The sequence below is a fragment of the Halyomorpha halys genome, unplaced genomic scaffold (genome assembly GCF_000696795.3).
Source record: "Halyomorpha halys isolate HHAL.00 unplaced genomic scaffold, Hhal_1.1 Scaffold1368.1, whole genome shotgun sequence".
NCBI lineage: Eukaryota > Metazoa > Arthropoda > Insecta > Hemiptera > Pentatomidae > Halyomorpha > Halyomorpha halys.
The window spans coordinates 68,375-86,537 of NW_027109134.1; the positions used below are offsets into that span (position 1 = coordinate 68,375).

Consider the following 18,163-nt stretch of genomic DNA (forward strand, 5'->3'; position numbering starts at 1 on the left):
AGAAAAGTCCATAAAATGGAAACATTAAAACCAATAATTAAAAAAAAAATATTAATTGTATCAGTGTTTTCATTATTTATTATTTTAGTGTTTAATTTAAATTATTAAAATATTTCGCATCACCCTTGTTGCCGTAATTACGGCACTACCAAGAGAACCAAAGATCTCTCCAGTTGTAAATCCGCCAATATAGGTCGACATTTTAGCAGAAAAACAAGAGTTGTAATAAGGGTATTTAATTTCTAAAACATACTTATCGAAAAGGTTAATATTGCTACAACTTGATAAATACGTAAACATTCCTGTTAAGAGATTTGATATATATTTTAGAATACCAGACATGATTCTTCACCGATCCTCCAAAACAAATTCAGTATATATAATATATTTTTCTGTCTTACTGAAGTATTAGTTTTATACATATTAAATGAAAAATATAACTAACATCAAATATGTCTTTTCTATGTGAATGGTAAATAAATGTACACTATCTTGTGTATAATACAAGACCACATAAACAGAAAAATTACCTGTCTCACCTACAATCTAATAATTGAAATTAATGAAAAATAATTATATTTTTTATTACTACTATTTCATAATAAATTTAGGTTCTTTAAGTTTAAATAAAGCATATTTTAAGGAATGTCTTTCCGTCGTTGTTATGTTTTTTTTCTAAAGTCATTGGTTTGCTTAACTATTAAATGCTTTAAAAAAAAAATGAAATATTAAAAAATTCGAAAAATTTTTCCTTTGGAAAGACAAACAATTATTTTAATTTCTACATTTTAGTCATTAAATATTAACTAAATCCCATATACTAAAAAGAAATGTAATACATTTTTATTTGTTTTTTCTAGTGAATATAATTTGTAATTTAATACATAAATCAATATATACATAGCTTTGCCTTAAAACATTTTTACTTAATTTTATTCTGTTTTTAACTTTCTTCTAACTTAAAACCCTGTGTACGGTCCAAATCCATATTTCTTCAGACGAAACATTCCTCACATCTATGTGTTGGACTACTCTCTGGTTTACCCATTGGTTAAGTGTTGATTATCTTTTAAATGATTCTTACTTTATCAAACCTAACAGCTTCAGCTTTGCACATACGTGAATGAAATATGAGAAAACATTAATCTCATATTTACTTATATTTCTCATAATCTCATATTTAATGTTAAGAAAACCTACAAACAGAGGCAGGACCAATTAATTGCTACCTTCAATTGTAGCTCTTAGAGATACGGGATGGTAATCTAATACTAATTCTTAAAACCTTAATTTCCGCTAAACTTAAACCAAATATCTACTCAATTATCCCCATTAGCCATTGAGAACCTCCAGTTAGATCTAACACATAGAAAAATATATCAAGTGGTCCATGGAATCGATCCCGCGTATTCGTGGTTCGTCGTCAGGGAATACATTATTGTCGAAAATGGCGGTAAATTCGCCTGTGGTTATCACCTAGAAAAAGTCATACCGAAGCAAGTTACTTAGTAATTCAGATTATTGTATTACTCCCATCAGTCTATGCTACCTTTCACCTAGGGGATGAAACCTAGTTGAAAATGGTTAACCATTGAAGGTCACTATGAATAAATATTCATACAAATACAAATTGTATTATTTGTTATGAATATATGAATATTGCGTAAAATATTATTACTTTTAAAGATACCGTAATGCCTAAATCTGAACCGGTTAGTAAACAAGCAGAGAGAATTAAGCAGATCTTGGCATTGTTTATATTTTTCACTTAGTTACTAGTTAGAGGTCTGTCTATCGCGAAGAAAGAAGTTAGCTATGACGAGATATCTCCTTTGTGATGATATTCGTTGTGAAGTGATCGTGAATGTTATTTGTTATTAAATGACAAGGAAAAATATCGAACAAGCGTAAGTTTCAATTTTAACAAACGAGGAAAATCGAAAACTATATTTTCTTCGACTTACACATTTTGATTACATCAGCATATAAAGCCTACTTCAAGATGATAATATATTTGCGTCGATATCATACCACGTTTTGGGCGATCATAGTGTTATTTGTTTTTTAATTGCTAATAATAAAAACTGAATTAAGTAATTATTTTCCTACTCACCCAACGTGAGACAAAGCATGGTAAAAAAAAATGTTTAAAAAAAATTAATAAAGACTTTTAAGAGACCTTAATATACTGTTTAGTATTAAATTATATCATAAAAATCATTGAAATTAATATCTATTGGAATGCACAATTAATTATAGGAGAATATATAATAATTTCCTCAAAAGAAGCAAATATTTTTAATTTAAAGTTCCTCTTATAGAATTATAGAAGAGGTATTTAATAACTAATTTATGATTTTTTATAATCATATATACTTTTAATAAACGACCAGAATTTTTTGGAGGACAAGAGACTAATCAATACGATTTGTAAATCTATTATTATTTTTTTTAATATGTCTGTTCAACCACATAGAAAAGAAAAATACCGAATCTCGAATTAGCCAATAGAATCACAGCATAGCGTATACAGGATTAATTTTCGGGTATGGAGCCGAATATATGTCCTTGATGATAAAAATATAATTTCAATTGTTTTCTCGATGCATTATGTTAAATCAACAAGCAGAGGATCACTTATATTCAGATTCATAAATGCATGAGAGGAAGTTATTAATGTCTATGATGACTAAAAACAACACCAAAGCCTCAAATCCTCCAATTATGTAAACAACTGAAGATAATTTATAAAAATAATAATCTATTTTTTTTTATTTTATAGAATGCAGCCACCGTTGGAATGGAATATTCCGAATTTAGCAGCCTTGTTCCTGTTCGTCATCGTACTACTGGTAAAGGAGTTGAAGCCTATCCTCAAGATAGGAAAGACTAAATACTTCACTAAACCAAGTAAGTAAAGCTGAAAAAAATAAAAAATCTTAGTATCTGAATCATTTCGAAATTTACTTAAGATTCATTAAAAAAAAAAATTATTTAACTATTTGTTCAGTTTTATAACATTGTATTCAAATGTTCTAACCCCCTGGTAAGAAACATGGACATAGCTAAGATACGAAGAACAGTCTTAACATAAATAATGTATTATGTGAGCAGGGAAAAATATGCGGACCCAGATGGCACCCTGAACCATCCTTCCTGACATACTTATTAAAAACATGATAACAAATTTAGTCAATAGATTCAGGTTAGCAAGTTTCCGGAAAGAAACTATTACATAAAATCTGAATATAAATATTTTTTTTTGTTGATTTTCAATGGAGTAGAAAAATTCGAATTATAAATAGATGTTTACTAAAAAGAATTAATTTTTTTTTCCTGGTTTGAAATATTTATTGAGTGAAGATATGTTTTTCTATTTTTATTTTTATTAATAAAAACAGGCCAGTCGTAGATATGATAACACAGCAACTAGCTACGCAAATGTCATTTCTACGTTCAATCTGCCAATTTCTAACCTCACAGTTATTTTTAATTGTCAAACTTTGTTTAGCTCCATTATTAATATATTTAATTTGGTTTTAATTTAAATCAAATTATTTCCTCATTATTTTCACGATGTTTAAATAAAGAAAAAACTACAAATCAATTATTGCGTCATGACATTATAATTATTATAACTATTATAATTATAATAATTCACAATATACTAATTATATAATTACAAATATTATAATTATTGCGACATAACATCCCGTATATTGTTTGTAATATAGTTGTTGATTTCAATTTAACTCAAGTTCATCCCTCATTACTTTTATGATATTTGATTTAACAATAAAATATTTACTGATTGAGAAGAAAAAAGAAAAGAAATAGCTAAACATCATACATTATGATGTAAACCGGTATATTTTCCCTTTTTCTACCTTCATAAAGCATTTTATCCCCAAGAGTGTTTCCCCTTTATAAGTTTTTTGTTTGTCCTTTGTTAATAAATAGAATAATCAAAAGATACATTAAGAATTTGTGTGTCAAATACAGGCGTAAACAATTATAGTATGTAAAATTTTGATGTTAGCTAAGGAAATGGTATGAAACTGATTTCCTAAGATCACCAAGTAAATATAAATTAGGATTGTGTGCTGACAGAGAATAAAGAAACTAGAAGTAAATAATATATATAATGTTACATATTTATAGTTATATATGACATTAATAAATGAGAAAATATTAAAAAAATTTGTTCTCAGAGATTCATAGTAAAAAAAAAAATATTCATTTTTTAAATTACATTTCTGTTTTAAAGTAACAATATTTATTTTCTTTAAATTTAAGTATTATAATTTCTTTTTGGATTTGAAATTTAAGCCTATTAATTCTTATAATGGTGTATGTCTGCACAATACTTATAATATAAAAATAGAACTTATAATAAAACTTATAATAGAAACCTATTAATCATATTTTTTTTTTTAGTTTCTCCAAAAAGGAAGATACTAACAGTAAAGGATATTCCTGGGCCTCAACAGTTCCCAGTGATTGGTACTCGTTGGATTTATTACACAAAATACACTCTTGAGAAGATTCATGAAGCTCATAAGGGTAAATAAACAAAATAATTTTATGTAATTAGCAAATTATTCATCAATTAGTTCCCACTAAAATATTTAGGAGTGATCGATCAACTACTACAACTATTTTTAATGTTTTCAGATTTATGCCGTACCTTTGGCCCAATAGTGAAAGAAGAAGCTTTATGGAACATTCCAGTCATTAACATCTTTGGCAAAAATGAAATTGAAAAGGTACTCAGGCAACCAAGTAAATACCCACTACGACCTCCAACTGAAGTAACTGCACATTATAGGGCATCGAGGCCTGACAGATATCCATCTCTTGGCCTAATCAATGAGTAAGCATAACAAATTAAATCATTTTGTTTTTTATGAGATAGAAAAGAATTCATAATTTAAATAATTTTCGTATTTTATGTTAAATTTTATCCTTAACAAGAACTACAATCAAAAGATTATGTCTAAGATAGTCTTTTTTAGGATGCATAGTTCTTATAAAAAATATTTCCTAAGTTTATCATTGATATCTTATTAGAAGTTCAGACTGCAAACATACTAATGTGTTATCATTACTTTTTACAAATGCTCATATGATATACAATAAAATATAATTTGAAAAAATTATTTTTCCAGACAGGGGGAAACATGGCACTCTCTAAGAAGTCATTTAACACCTGAGCTAACTTCGGCTAAGACAATGTCATCATTCTTTCCAGAGTTGTTATCTGTAACGGAAGATTTTATCCGATTACTCCAAGTTTCAAAACATGCCAATGGGATAGTAGAACACTTTGATGACCTGGCCTGCAGAATGGGATTAGAAAGTAAGTTAAATATTTTCAAGTCGTTTGTATTAAAAAAAAAATCTGTTTAAATATACAACTGAATATATAAAAGTTAAAATAGATTTGTACTGAGTGGAAAATCACTGCAAACAAGCTCTCTACGGGCAAACTTTATACAAACTATAAAATACAAAATACTTTTTAGCTTGGAAGTTATTCTTATTATTTCTATCAATTATAAAATAATGTAATAGCAATTGAATTAAAAGTAAGTGTCATTTATTTCCAAAGGTACTTGCTGTTTGATTCTTGGAAAGAGGTTAGGAGTTCTTGAAGATGAAGCAAATGAAGTGTCACTGCGATTAGCTAATGCTGTTAAGGAGCAGTTTTGTGCATCAAGAGACACTTATTTTGGACTCCCTTTTTGGAAACTTTATCCTACTGAAGCCTATAAACGATTTGTCAAAGCAGAAGAAATCATCTATGAGTATGTTTATTTTGCTTGTTTTTCACACCTAAGTTGAATTATAAGTAAAAGTTATTGTATTTCATTATTAGAGATGTCCTTTATTTATTAAAAAATTACTTGGTACTTTTGTTGAACAGCGTGATCTCAGAAATGGTCGAGAATGCTGAAAATCAAGAAAATGATAGCTACTTAGAAGATAGTCCCAGTGTCTTCTTATCGATTCTCAATAATCCAGGTCTTGACATAAGAGAAAAAAAGGCAGGAATAATTGATTTCATTGCAGCTGGTATCAAAACGGTTAGTAAATTTATCTATTAGTATTTTATATTGTGAAATGTAATGTGTAAAAACTTTGTAATTTCTTCAGTTTTATATACCTTTTAATACTTTATAATTATTTATTTTCACCGTTTGTGAAATAAATAAGATAACTGATAAAAATAAATATTTTTAAGATCCCACTTAGAAATCATTAAAATCCATTTGAGTTGAAAGTGGTGAATTAAAAAAGAACATTATTGTAGCCTGCACCTCTGATATATAAAAAAAAATGTTCCTGAACAGTGCTATAGATTATCAAATTACCTAAAACTAATATTAAATTAACTCAAAACATACTAAAAGTTTCTATTTAACCTTTTCGTTATGGTATGCAAATAAATTCCCACCATGAACCATTCCTTCTCAAAAAATTCCAATTTTAACTTCTTTTTTTTTATGTATTATCTTATAGTTCTCTTACCCTTTTATCGTTTCACCAAGTTACATTTAATTTGATAAAACCCCTAAAAACACATAAATTGTTCCTATTCATGATAGCAGTAATTAAAGAAATCACAGAAACTAATTTTAGTTGTTTTATCCCCAAAATATTTTTACATAAAATAATATACACAATAAAACAAATATATATAAACTATTCCTTATATGCCAACTCTCTTCCTAAATGATAATCCCATCAAATTTTACCCCACCATCAAAAACCTGGGAATAACCTTTGATCAAACGCTTTCCTGGAAAAACCATGTATCCAATATATCCTGCCATACCTTTTCCACTTTAAAACATCTAAATTACCTTCGTCAGCTATTTCCATTTGAAACCCGTATGCTCCTAGTCACTTATTTACTCTTTCCCCACTTTGACTATTGCTGTATAATGGTATATGGGGGCGTCTCTGGGGATCTCGAGGCGAAATTAAAATGTTTGATAAATTGCTGTGTACTATTCATGTTCAAGTTCCCAAGGGACGCCTTTGTTTCCCATTTTTATGCAGAGTTGATGTGGCTTTATCCTTTCTACCATCGTAAGTATTTCCTAGCATCCTTCATCTTCCATGTCATCCAATCCCGCCATCCTTCATACATCTCCGAGCTCCTTCTATTCAAATCCTCTGTTCATTCCTGCAATGCCTGTTCCCGGTCATCAGATTTATACTTAAGGGCCCACCGAAACGCTGCTTTCGATAGATCGTCCATTATCCAATCCTCATTCCGATGGAACTCCATCCGTTCCAATATCTGTCGCTCTAATACCCTCCCTACCTTTAAATCCCGCCTGTTCAATCATTCCGTTCAGACCCCATAAAATTGTAAATAGAAATAATTGTAAATATGTATATTATTATATTGTTCTTAATTATTTTTACATCATGTTTTTTTTTCATTTTTTTTTTTTATTATTAACTGATTAATGTTAGTAACTTATAATTCTTTTTTATAATAACTATTTATTTACTTTATATTTTTGTATATATATCTCTGAGAATCCTCAGCCCATATTTGTCTATCTTTCTGTATTATTCTGAAGGGACTCATCCCAGAATAAATAAAGTATTATTATTAAAATAATCAGAGAAGTTCACACATATAACAGCGACCAATTTTTTTTTTTAGTTTGCCATCAATCATTGAGTAGTCATTTTCTATATAACTAATAAGTAATACTAAAATGGAGTTTAGCTCTCTCAGTAGTTAAAGCACCAAAGAAACAGAAAAAACAACTGTTACAAATCATGAAGGGTCTTTTAGTGAAGATTCATTCCTTTGTTGTACAATGCTAAATTATCAGGTTTATTCCACAACCTAATAAAGGGCCAGATAACCCTTTTAAAGAGGATGGGTTAGGCCCAGGAGGTAATCCTCAACTGATATAACACAAAATTAATACTCTGGCCACGGCCTGACTTGAACCAAGAGCTTTATATATTCAGTTACTTCACTCCCATCAAAGTATAACTTTTAAATAATTTTATATTAATGCCACCACCATGTCATTAATTGAAAGCATTAAATTTTTTGTTAGATACATTTTTCCACAAAAAATTATTTGTTCTTTAATTAATTATTCTACTGATTTTGAAACTACATCTCTCATTATATTTGTCCAGTGGCTCATTACAAAAATAAAAAATATATGTAAAAGAAGAGGTATCAAATAGGAATAATTTTCAAATCATTTGGCATTGGCAATCTAATACTTTCTAGAAAATATAATTACAGCCAATTGATACATTTTTACATTTATTTTATTTTGATTATTTAACTGCTATAAAAGTAAAATAAATGAAACATTAGATTTATGTCATGCTTGATTCTAAACTGAACTGTTAAATTAATAATAACAAATTATAGAATAGAGAGAGAAATTATTTTCATAGATTAATGAAAATATTACCCTCATGCAATGAAACACGTAAAAAAAACAATTTGATTTACTCAGAAATCTAGTCTATACTCTAAAATGATTATTTCATGGTGTGATTAAAAAATTCAGTAAAACTATTCAAATACATTAAAATAAATATAATTTTTCTGCCTATCGAGTTTAATTGCGGTTTAATTATAAAATACTAACTTATATAACAATCTGTATTAGTTATATTCCCACATTATGTACCGAATATTAAGAAATCACAGGAAGCTCTAAAGCAATTTATTTTTTTCTGTTGTCAATTTATCAATGATACGTAACGTTACTTTATTATTTTATAATATAGATCATTTAAACTAGTATTAATATATTTAAACAAACAATGAAACTTTTATGTACAAATTATGCTTAATATCTTGTCAAAAAAAATTGTTTTCATGTGTTTCATCTTTGTTTTAGCTGGGAAACACACTTGTTTTCCTTTTGTATTTGATGGCTAAAAACCCAGAATGCCAAGAGAAGTTAGTAGAAGAAATCCATTCCTTGACATCTGGAAAAGAACTAACCCTACAAGCACTGGGGAAAGCCAATTACTTAAAAGCTTGCATTACTGAATCTTACAGGTAATTAAATAGTTATTAAATGAAACAATAACAAAAAAAACACCTTTACATTTAAAATGTTACTATAATCATTTTCAATAACTCTTTATAGTAATAATTAATTTTAAAAATATTATTCTTCACTCACAACCAACTGAATTTTCCAGGATGCTTCCAACAGCACCGTGTCTAGCAAGAATTCTTGAAACTGATATGGAGCTCAATGGATTTCACTTACCATCTGGAGTAAGAATTACTATTTATTACGTAATAATAACATTTATGGTTTATACAAAAGGTAATTAGTTTCAAAACCAGCTCAATCCATTTTCAAAACTTTTACAGGAGATTCCAAAAACATTTTCCAGGTACTATTGGAATGAGAGGAGAAGACGGTCAGGGGTACAGTGAGGAGAAAAAAACACAAATAAACAAAACAATTATTTATTTGTGCATAAATAATTCTTTTATTTTGTTTTTTTTTTTCTCCTCACCGCACCCCTGACCGTCTTCTCGGTCAACTATTTTCACCTCTATATTATTGTAATTGTTTGGATTTTTTTTATTAAATGCTGTTGCAAAAGAGGTAGGTCTCCAAGCATTCAAGGCATATTTTCAATGTTGTATTTTCGAGTTACCTCAAATTTAAATTAATATTTTGGATTGAGTTGGTTTTGGACTAATAAATCTTTTTTTATAGCATGAGTTAAAATTACTCTGTATATATGTAAAGAAGCTTAGCTTCAGGCTCACCCATCCTCACCTTTAAATAATGATTAAGTAAAAATAACACATGGTTTTATAAAAAAAATAACCTCTGATGTGGTTTTTAATGATTTATGATTGTATGAGTGTTTCAGTGAACTAAAGACTATAAAAACTGATTTTGTTTTATAGGTACGTATAGTTTAAGATATAATGTATTATTTAATTTGAGTTTTTCATCAATAAAGATATTGTTTTATAACAAAAGAATTTTATAGTCTTGAAGTCTATCTCTAACACAAGATTATATATATTCATACAAGATCTTATAAATATGCATATTTTTTAAACTTCATTTCTAAATAAAAACAAAAGCCATTCTGATTTCTTAAGTAAAAAAATTGATGTAATTGATCATCTATGGTAATAAATTGTATAACAAAAATGTTATATATACATTTAAAAAAAGGCGAAATTAAAATTAACTGTTTTTAAATTAAAGTATTTTCTTCAGCATCACAGTTTTCAGAGAGCCTTTCATTTTTTGCATGTTCATTTCAGCTTGTATTATTATTATTTTTAGTGACTTTCTTATAATATTGTCAATATTGGAAGGTCCTTCCTAAAATGTTTTTTAAAAGGTTCACCACATCTGTAATTTTTCCCGTTTCTTGTTTTTCATGTTATATTTTAATTATTTTTGTACTTTAATTTATAAAAATTTACACCAGCAAAACATATATTTGAATATTTTAACTACCTTATTGCAAATTTGGATATTTTTTGCTGAGTACTTAATGGGTTTTACTGTATTTTATACATTTTTTTTCATATTACATTGCTAAATCTAAGTAATTTGGTAAAAATTTAATTGATATATCAAAAAAAGAACATGCCATAAAGTCTAGATTGCAGAAATTTGGAAATGTTATTGCTATCTTCCAGTAATATCTAAGGGAAAATGATCTATTAATTTAGCATAAATAATTACTTTACTCATATATTTAAGATCATTTGAATAATAATTAAATAGTTTAAACCATTAATGGAGTTAATACTTACCCACTACCATTTGCAATCTCGGTGAAATGGCAATATCTCTACTCCTTTTAACTCTCTGCAACATCTTATGGCCAAAAAGAAAATCATTACACTCCTGTAAAAATAATAATATATAAATACTAAGGATGATAAAATTTCAGTATAAAAATGGATTAAAAAATCATTTTGTGTAGAAGTAGAAAAATAAATATGACAAAATTCCAGGTTGGACTCCGATCAAAAACTCTCTAAATTACAATCTTTTTTTTTTTTCGTCAACATGTCTACCTAACATACTCTACCACTACTCAGTTCATCAAAACTTTACATGATTTTTAAATCTCAGCCCACAAGTGTAGTTACTTGAATTTTCTTTTGAATAGTCAATTAATGCAACTAAACCTTCATTCAAAAGTTTAAAAAAACACTGTTACAATGTCACAGAAACGTAGGATAAAGAAATTGCAGAATTTAATGAAAAATCTAGAAAGAAAACTGAATCCTGGAGGATATCTGTTGAAATGAGAAGTTAAATGTTTACTCTGGATCATTTAGAGGAATAAAACATTCATATAACTGCTCTTTTATTTTATTTTCTATTGCGTTACCACATCTTGTCAAGTCCAGCACCTACTTTTTCGAAAACACCCAGATTCTTCTTCATTCTTTATAAGCTCTCATAATGCCATATAATATAACAAACTTAAATAACTAAATAAAAAATTTACATATCGCTACGTTGGAACAATAATGACGCATTTAAAATTTTGTAAATTGACTTTGTTATGTGATCAGGCTCAAAAATGCATATACTAGATGTTTGTAAAAGCATTTTTGAAGCCACAAAAACAATAAAGTCAATTTTACTATTAAGAGAGCAATGATTTATTACTTATTAATTCTGAAGGGTCCTCAACAAACAATATCATTGCTACTAATTTAATTAGGTCACAGTTATCAAATTATACTCCCTCAAAAAATTTAAATAACTACAACTGAGGGTGTTATAAAATAAAATAATTTGACATTAAATAAGAATCTCATAATATCAACAAAATCTTTATAGTTTCATAATTCAAATTTTTCAATAAAAACATCTAACATTAAAATATGAGGCGTTTGACCATAAAACATGGTAACTAAGTTTTTTATAAATCGAAGTTTTCGGCGTCACTGGTATTTTAAATGAATTGTTGAAAAAATCTTTAAGAATTTTGTTTTACTAAGAGAATAATGTTGATATTAAGTTACTGTCAGTTACTTATGGTTAAATACGACATTGTAATTAACGAATATTTTAAAATATTCGAATACGAATAGTGTAAAAGTTTTTATTTTTAAGTTGCCATGTTTTACAACCGAACGCCTTATGTAATGAAAGTAATACGTTAAATATTTACAGTTATTAATAATTAATCCGATGCATTTTGTAATAAATATAATAGAACTCTCACAAACCAAAAAAAGTTTCGCGGGAATCTGCAAGTAGCTTCGTTGAAGTGCTTCGCGAATTCTTCATGAGAAGGCATTTTTTTCACCAGTCATTCAATTGGTAAAAAATAATTGTACCATAGCAATCTGTTCTAAGATTTAGAATTTCACAGATGACTTTAAGAATATTTGTAGAAAATGTAATTATAAAAGTGGCATTGAAAGCTCATATAGAGAGATTGAATTTTATATGAAAAATTAACATTTGTGATCTCTAGTATCTTGAGGGGAAAAAAAAATAAATAATTTTAGTTCATAACTCTAGCTGCATTTACAATTATTATTCTCATTTCAGAAAAAAGGAAGGTAAACGTAAGGTTCTTCAAAATTTCTGTTGGTACTAAGAATTGTTCCAACACGATTCAAAACTACGTACAGGATACAGTTTTTCCGTTTCAAACTCAGTATCCCACCAGTTTGATTACAATTTTGACTCGTGTTGGAACCGGTAGTGATCCAGAAATTTTATGAGGGAGGCCCATTTGTATACTAAATGAATACCGTGGTAATAAAAAATTCAATACTATTAAACATTAAACAAATTTATCAATCTTTCTTTTTAATTAATAATATTATTTAATCTTCCTTGCTGGATAATAAGCCTTAAATAATTTTTTACTCACTTTAAAAAAGAAAATCCTGATATATTATAGGAAGTAATTGTTAAAGAAAAAATTCAATATTTTAACATTCAGAAATGTGCAAAGCATTTCAATAGCAGCTCAAGAAATCTCTGGTGGGGTTTATTTGGTGTCCTCATTTTCTTTTTGGAATATTAGGAACTGGTTGAGTTCATCTTCGATAATACAAACATAAATACTATTTCTGTAAAGAATTCAATTTATTCATCGCCCTCTTTTTTTTTTTCTTCTTTTGATATAAGGATTCAAGTAAAAAAAATTCTACAATTTAATATGCTTCAGTTCTTTGAAATAATTTTACCTAAGTGCTATTACTTATAATATAAAATGAAATGATTATAAAATTGTCCCTTATTATAAATTCTTATATGACTTCTTTTTTTGTCTGGGAGTTCTCTCAGCATCCCTGGGGCTTGGGTTCTCGGGAGCTTGATAAGAGTTGATTAAACAACCTCTAATAAATAATATCATGTACTTTTATCATACTTTGGTTACGTAGCATAATGTATAAATATGTATATTATTTGTAAGTTTTAATATAATGTTGTCATAATAAACTTTAATCCATATAATAACATTACTGACAAAAATGAAACATATAAAGTATTGAGTTCAAGCTCAGAACTTAAATTATATACCTGGGAGAATGTCACCATTTCCTTATGCACTTTATATACCTACAATAAACAATGTTTGTATTTGATCTCACTGTGGAAAAAGTTGTGCAAGTAGGTACACTAGCCTTTTTTGTACTTATTTACTGATATAAATATTTACTTTACATAATAAATCAGTATGTAATAATTCACAGTGTTTCTACAAGTATTTTAAAAATATTTGTCTCTGATTCAAATGGAAACCTTATCACTTTTTGTTAGTTTTTTGCATAATTTGAGGACCATACATCTCCCATTGGGAAGTTAATTAATTTATTTAATAAGTTATACTAAAAAAAGAAAACTATCACACCAAGTTTAGTGTAAAACAGCAAACATTGTGTCGCATTGGACTTAGCAGTCATCAGTCACATTTAATCGTTTTACATAAAGATATATACATACATGCAGTAGGCTTTGTAAATCCATAGTTTACTCCTAATATTTATAATTCTATATATTCTTAATATTATTTCTTGCATAGCTAATAAAATTCTCACTTTACACCAAAATATAAATATATACATTACCTTAATAAGCTGGTGTATTTTTACAGAGTGTGGTTTTATGTCATACCTGGCAAGCATCATTGATGGAAGAAAATTTTTCTGACGCCAATCAATTTATTCCTGAAAGATGGCTTGGAAAAGAGAAAATGCCCTGGTTGGTAGCTCCGTTTGGAGCAGGGCGTAGATTATGTCCAGGCAAGAGATTTGTTGAACTAGAGCTACAGGTTCTTCTAGCACAGGTAACAAATTAAAATATTTTTAACATTAACCTTATGAATACCACTAATAATAATTTGAAATAAAAAGTTTAATGTTGTAAGATAAATGTTTATAATTATCTGCTACAGCCTTAAGGTGTATTTATTTTGGAGTTGCTAACTTGATTATTTATATTTAAGTGAACAGAGTGTTATGCTCACTAAGCAATCTCACTCAATAATTTATATAGCATACAAACTTGTTAGAATTAGGTTTCACAGTTTTAATATAATTGCATCATTAGCTGGTAGATTCGGATCTGCTGGATGGAGCCTGTGTTAATAATTCATTTTTATTGTATATACTAGAACACAATTAGAGTAGAAAGACAAGCTTCCATACAAGTTTGAGAATTTTAAAAATCAGAGGTAAACAAATCTTATATTTGGGGCATCTATTGTTTCCAATACCAAAAACTTTCAACGCGGCTTTAGCAGTAACCAATATTCTTTAATGATAACCTAATAAACGGGTTTATTATACAATAATTATACTTACTCCATGTTCATTAATACAAAGCAGCTTAAATACATCAAACCCTTAAGTAACAATAATTATGACCAATATATAAAGCAATTATCTTCCAAAGAGATTGATTTAATTGGGATGTTGAAATGCCTTCTTAAACTTTAATTTCATAAAAATATCATAAAATTGTGCCTACAAGTTTCAATAAAACAAAAATACATATCAGTGAATTATAATTAGCTACATAATAAGTCAATAATCTTATATCTTCCTCCTAATCCCCCCTAAATCATATGAACAAATATTTAAATTCAACTACTGATTTTTTATAGGCTCATTTTGACTATATTTATTTTTTCTTTCTATATACATCTTTTATCTCATTGAATAATTGAAATATTTATTTTCAGATTGTGAGAAAATTCAAGATAGAATGTGCCGGTGAGCTTGAGATCCAGTTTGAATTTCTCATGGCTCCTTCCTCTCCTACAAACTTGAAGTTCGTAGAAAGGACTTGAATTTCACATCACCTCCTTACCTTCAAAAATTGACTAAAATAAACCCATTTTTGGGTCTTTTTCTTATTATTAGGGTAATTACATACCCTTTTTCTATTCAAATAGACTATTGCGTTCAAAAAGTGCGTGTATATATTGTTGTGTTTGAATTATGTAGAATCTATTTGCTGTTTTAGATTACTTTTTGTTATCAAGTGTACCTGAAACCATTCCCTTGAGGCTTTTATTTTTGTTAATTTGTTAGTAAGGGTAATGGACTTTGTTTTTAAGACTGTAAGTTAAGAAATTCAAATTAGTATTTATTATCATTTCTTGTTTCATTAAGTATCTTTAATAAATCACACTGTATTTGTTTTAAATTTATTTATTTATTATTTATGATTATTTAACATATTTAACACTCTAAACTGATTTTTACGACCAGAAATTACTTAGTTTGCATGTTCAAAAAATTAATAAATTTAACTTTACATGTTAATTTTTGAATTAACTTATGAAATTAGTCATTATCACCTGATAATAAAAAGAATGAAATGTAAGTCTAAAATGTAAAAAAAAAAATGATTTTAAAACAACTATTGCCTCTAAAGAATTTTTATTATTATTATTATAGTAATACTGTTTAAGGAATCTTTCTTTCTAATGAACAATTATCACAATGTTAAATTACAAATTATCTGTAAAATGAAATATTCACTTTTATTTTCCCACCTAATAAGCTATAGATAATATACAAAGTATTCGTGTATTTTTTTTCATTAATCATGTTTCTGGGTTTGTGAATATTTTTCATATATTTTTTACTATGTTCCCAATTAATGGATAGAGTACAAATTTTTAGTGAGTAGTAAATGTTTAGAATAATGTTCTATTAATGAAAATGTACTTTGTTTTCCAATCTCTATTTTTAAATCTAAAAATAGTAGTGCATAATAAGTAATAGAAATACAACAGTTATAAATAATGTACATAGTGTCTATTCTAGAATTTTTTTTTATTATTTTTATAAAATATCCACTATAAATTTTAAGTGTTTATTTTGATAGATAAAAAATATGTTTTTTCAGAAAAATAAAATGGAAATTGATGTGACTACTATTAATGTGTATCAGATTCTAAACCTTTTCTTATAGATGTCTTAGGTCTCTTCTTTCATCTGTGTAGAGTTCACTTTAGTAACAGATACTAGAGATTATTTTTTCAGAAGTTTTTTTGAGGGAAATTTATACAGTGTGAAGATAATGAGTGAATAGCTTAGAACATTAGCTGTAGTACTGCTACTGCCATTATGTGAACATAAGTGAGTTACTGCGAGCAACACAAACAGCAGCTGGCATATACATATATATAGATTTTACATAATTTTTTTATGGCCCACTCATTTTCTCCAATCAGATCGATCATTGTAATTTTTGAACCATTAAATTCAAACAAACTCTAAATGCATGAGATCAATCTTATTATATGCTGTATATTTTATATGATCTTTAATGATAAACCCAGTACTTTTAACATGATTTTTTTTCTTTAGCCAACTTATATCACAAATGTTTCTTTTTTTCTTTTGTTCTTTTCAACAATGTTTTCCACCTCGCCCATTGCAGTAACTGATTTTATCACTATCTTTTTAATATTATTCCGTGGGTTTGATATATTTTGTTCTGTCAGCACACTCTGTTTTAAACCAACAACTGGGCATGAAACTGTTTCATGTAAACCGCTGAGTGCAAGCAGCAACTGAAAATATGATCCTCCTGTCTTATGGAAATCTTTAAATACCTATTTGTATTATTTCAATCGAGGGTCATTCCATATCAATCTATCAGATTTTTATGAAATTTAGAATGCATTATCCTTTCATGCAGATAAGATTATATCCCAAATTGTATAGTTCTATTTCAACTAGTTATTGTTTAAGAGCCGTCTGAAAAAGCTGAATTTTTTAAAATATTCTAATAGCTTTTAGAGAAACTTTCTTTTCCTAGAGAATAAAATTCTAATTTACCATCCAAACCTCTTAAAACTATTGGATTATATCTAATAAACTATATTGATTTCAGAAAAAATAGTGTAATCAATGTTGTAGCATGTGTAAAACATTTACAACAAAATATTCTTTATGTGTTAATCACAGAAATCATTTAAAAAAATAATTCTCATAACCTTTATCATAAAGGAAAAGAAAAAAATTACCTATAAATATTTTGAATGATAGTAAAAATTTAAAATGAAATGCTATATTTTCCCTACAGGTCAAAATCGGTGTTCAATTATATAGAACAGTTTCACAGTAAATTTTGTTCTGTATATTTAAGAAAAATGAGATACCTCATTACTTTTTTCAATAAAAATTACTTTTTTCGGTTGGCTCTACAGACCTGTAGATTTTTTGCTGCCCAAACCAGCCTTCCAGTTTTGTGCTACTGCTCTCTAGTTAGCTGCGTGCAGCTCTTTTGCATCTTTGTAGATTCTGTCTATCCATCTGGTTGTAGGCATTCCTCTATACTACCTCTCTTGCTAACTATACTGGCATTCATTGTTATGTAGAGGCATCGTGATGGGATTGCTTCGAGCAACATGTCCCATCCATCTTAACCTCCATGTCTTCATATTGACTGAACAATTAAACTGATCCTTCCCAGATCGCTCCTCTAATTGTACGAAGGATTTGCCAAATAAATATCTCGATTCTGCTTTCTAGGGTACATGTTAGAGCCTAGGTCTCTAACATATGCTGGCTTTATCATGGCATTGTAAAACCTTAGCTTTAGATTTTTCTCAGGATTTCAGTATTCTTGAAATCACTAATTAAAAATTACTAGGGAGTGCAATT

At 27.8% G+C, this 18,163-nt stretch overlaps 1 protein-coding gene and 1 long non-coding RNA gene across 7 annotated transcripts in view; one reads left to right on the forward strand and one right to left on the reverse strand.

Moving 5' to 3' along the window:
• Nucleotides 1–16,329, forward strand: part of shd (cytochrome P450 family 24 subfamily A member shade) — a 57,505-nt gene extending 41,176 nt beyond the window's left edge. Inside the window, exons 1-11 of one of the 2 annotated variants that reach the window (XM_014434429.2) lie at nt 1,754–1,907; nt 2,783–2,910; nt 4,438–4,563; nt 4,675–4,873; nt 5,169–5,359; nt 5,612–5,807; nt 5,927–6,086; nt 8,901–9,064; nt 9,211–9,289; nt 14,134–14,325; nt 15,223–16,329. In XM_014434429.2, the coding sequence (XP_014289915.1) occupies nt 1,882–1,907; nt 2,783–2,910; nt 4,438–4,563; nt 4,675–4,873; nt 5,169–5,359; nt 5,612–5,807; nt 5,927–6,086; nt 8,901–9,064; nt 9,211–9,289; nt 14,134–14,325; nt 15,223–15,330 (1,569 nt within the window). In that variant the 5' untranslated portion in view covers nt 1,754–1,881 and the 3' untranslated portion in view covers nt 15,331–16,329. Of the gene's footprint in view, nt 1–1,753; nt 1,908–2,782; nt 2,911–4,437; nt 4,564–4,674; nt 4,874–5,168; nt 5,360–5,611; nt 5,808–5,926; nt 6,087–8,900; nt 9,065–9,210; nt 9,290–14,133; nt 14,326–15,222 lie in introns of those variants that run through there. The other variant, XM_014434430.3, reaches the window with a different exon arrangement.
• On the reverse strand, nt 2,786–12,524 carry LOC106689464 (uncharacterized). Of its 5 annotated transcripts, XR_010843414.1 has the most exons (5): nt 12,248–12,524; nt 10,811–10,904; nt 9,192–9,284; nt 4,688–4,862; nt 2,789–2,920 (listed from the first exon to the last, which is right to left on the reverse strand). It is a non-coding gene; the product is annotated as an uncharacterized lncRNA (long non-coding RNA). The 5 variants fall into 5 exon arrangements; XR_001344447.2 differs by lacking the exon at nt 4,688–4,862 and having other exon boundaries at nt 2,786–2,920; nt 12,248–12,500; XR_001344445.2 differs by lacking the exons at nt 2,789–2,920; nt 4,688–4,862 and adding an exon at nt 5,127–5,260 and having other exon boundaries at nt 12,248–12,500.
• Nucleotides 16,330–18,163: the final 1,834 nt, after the last annotated feature.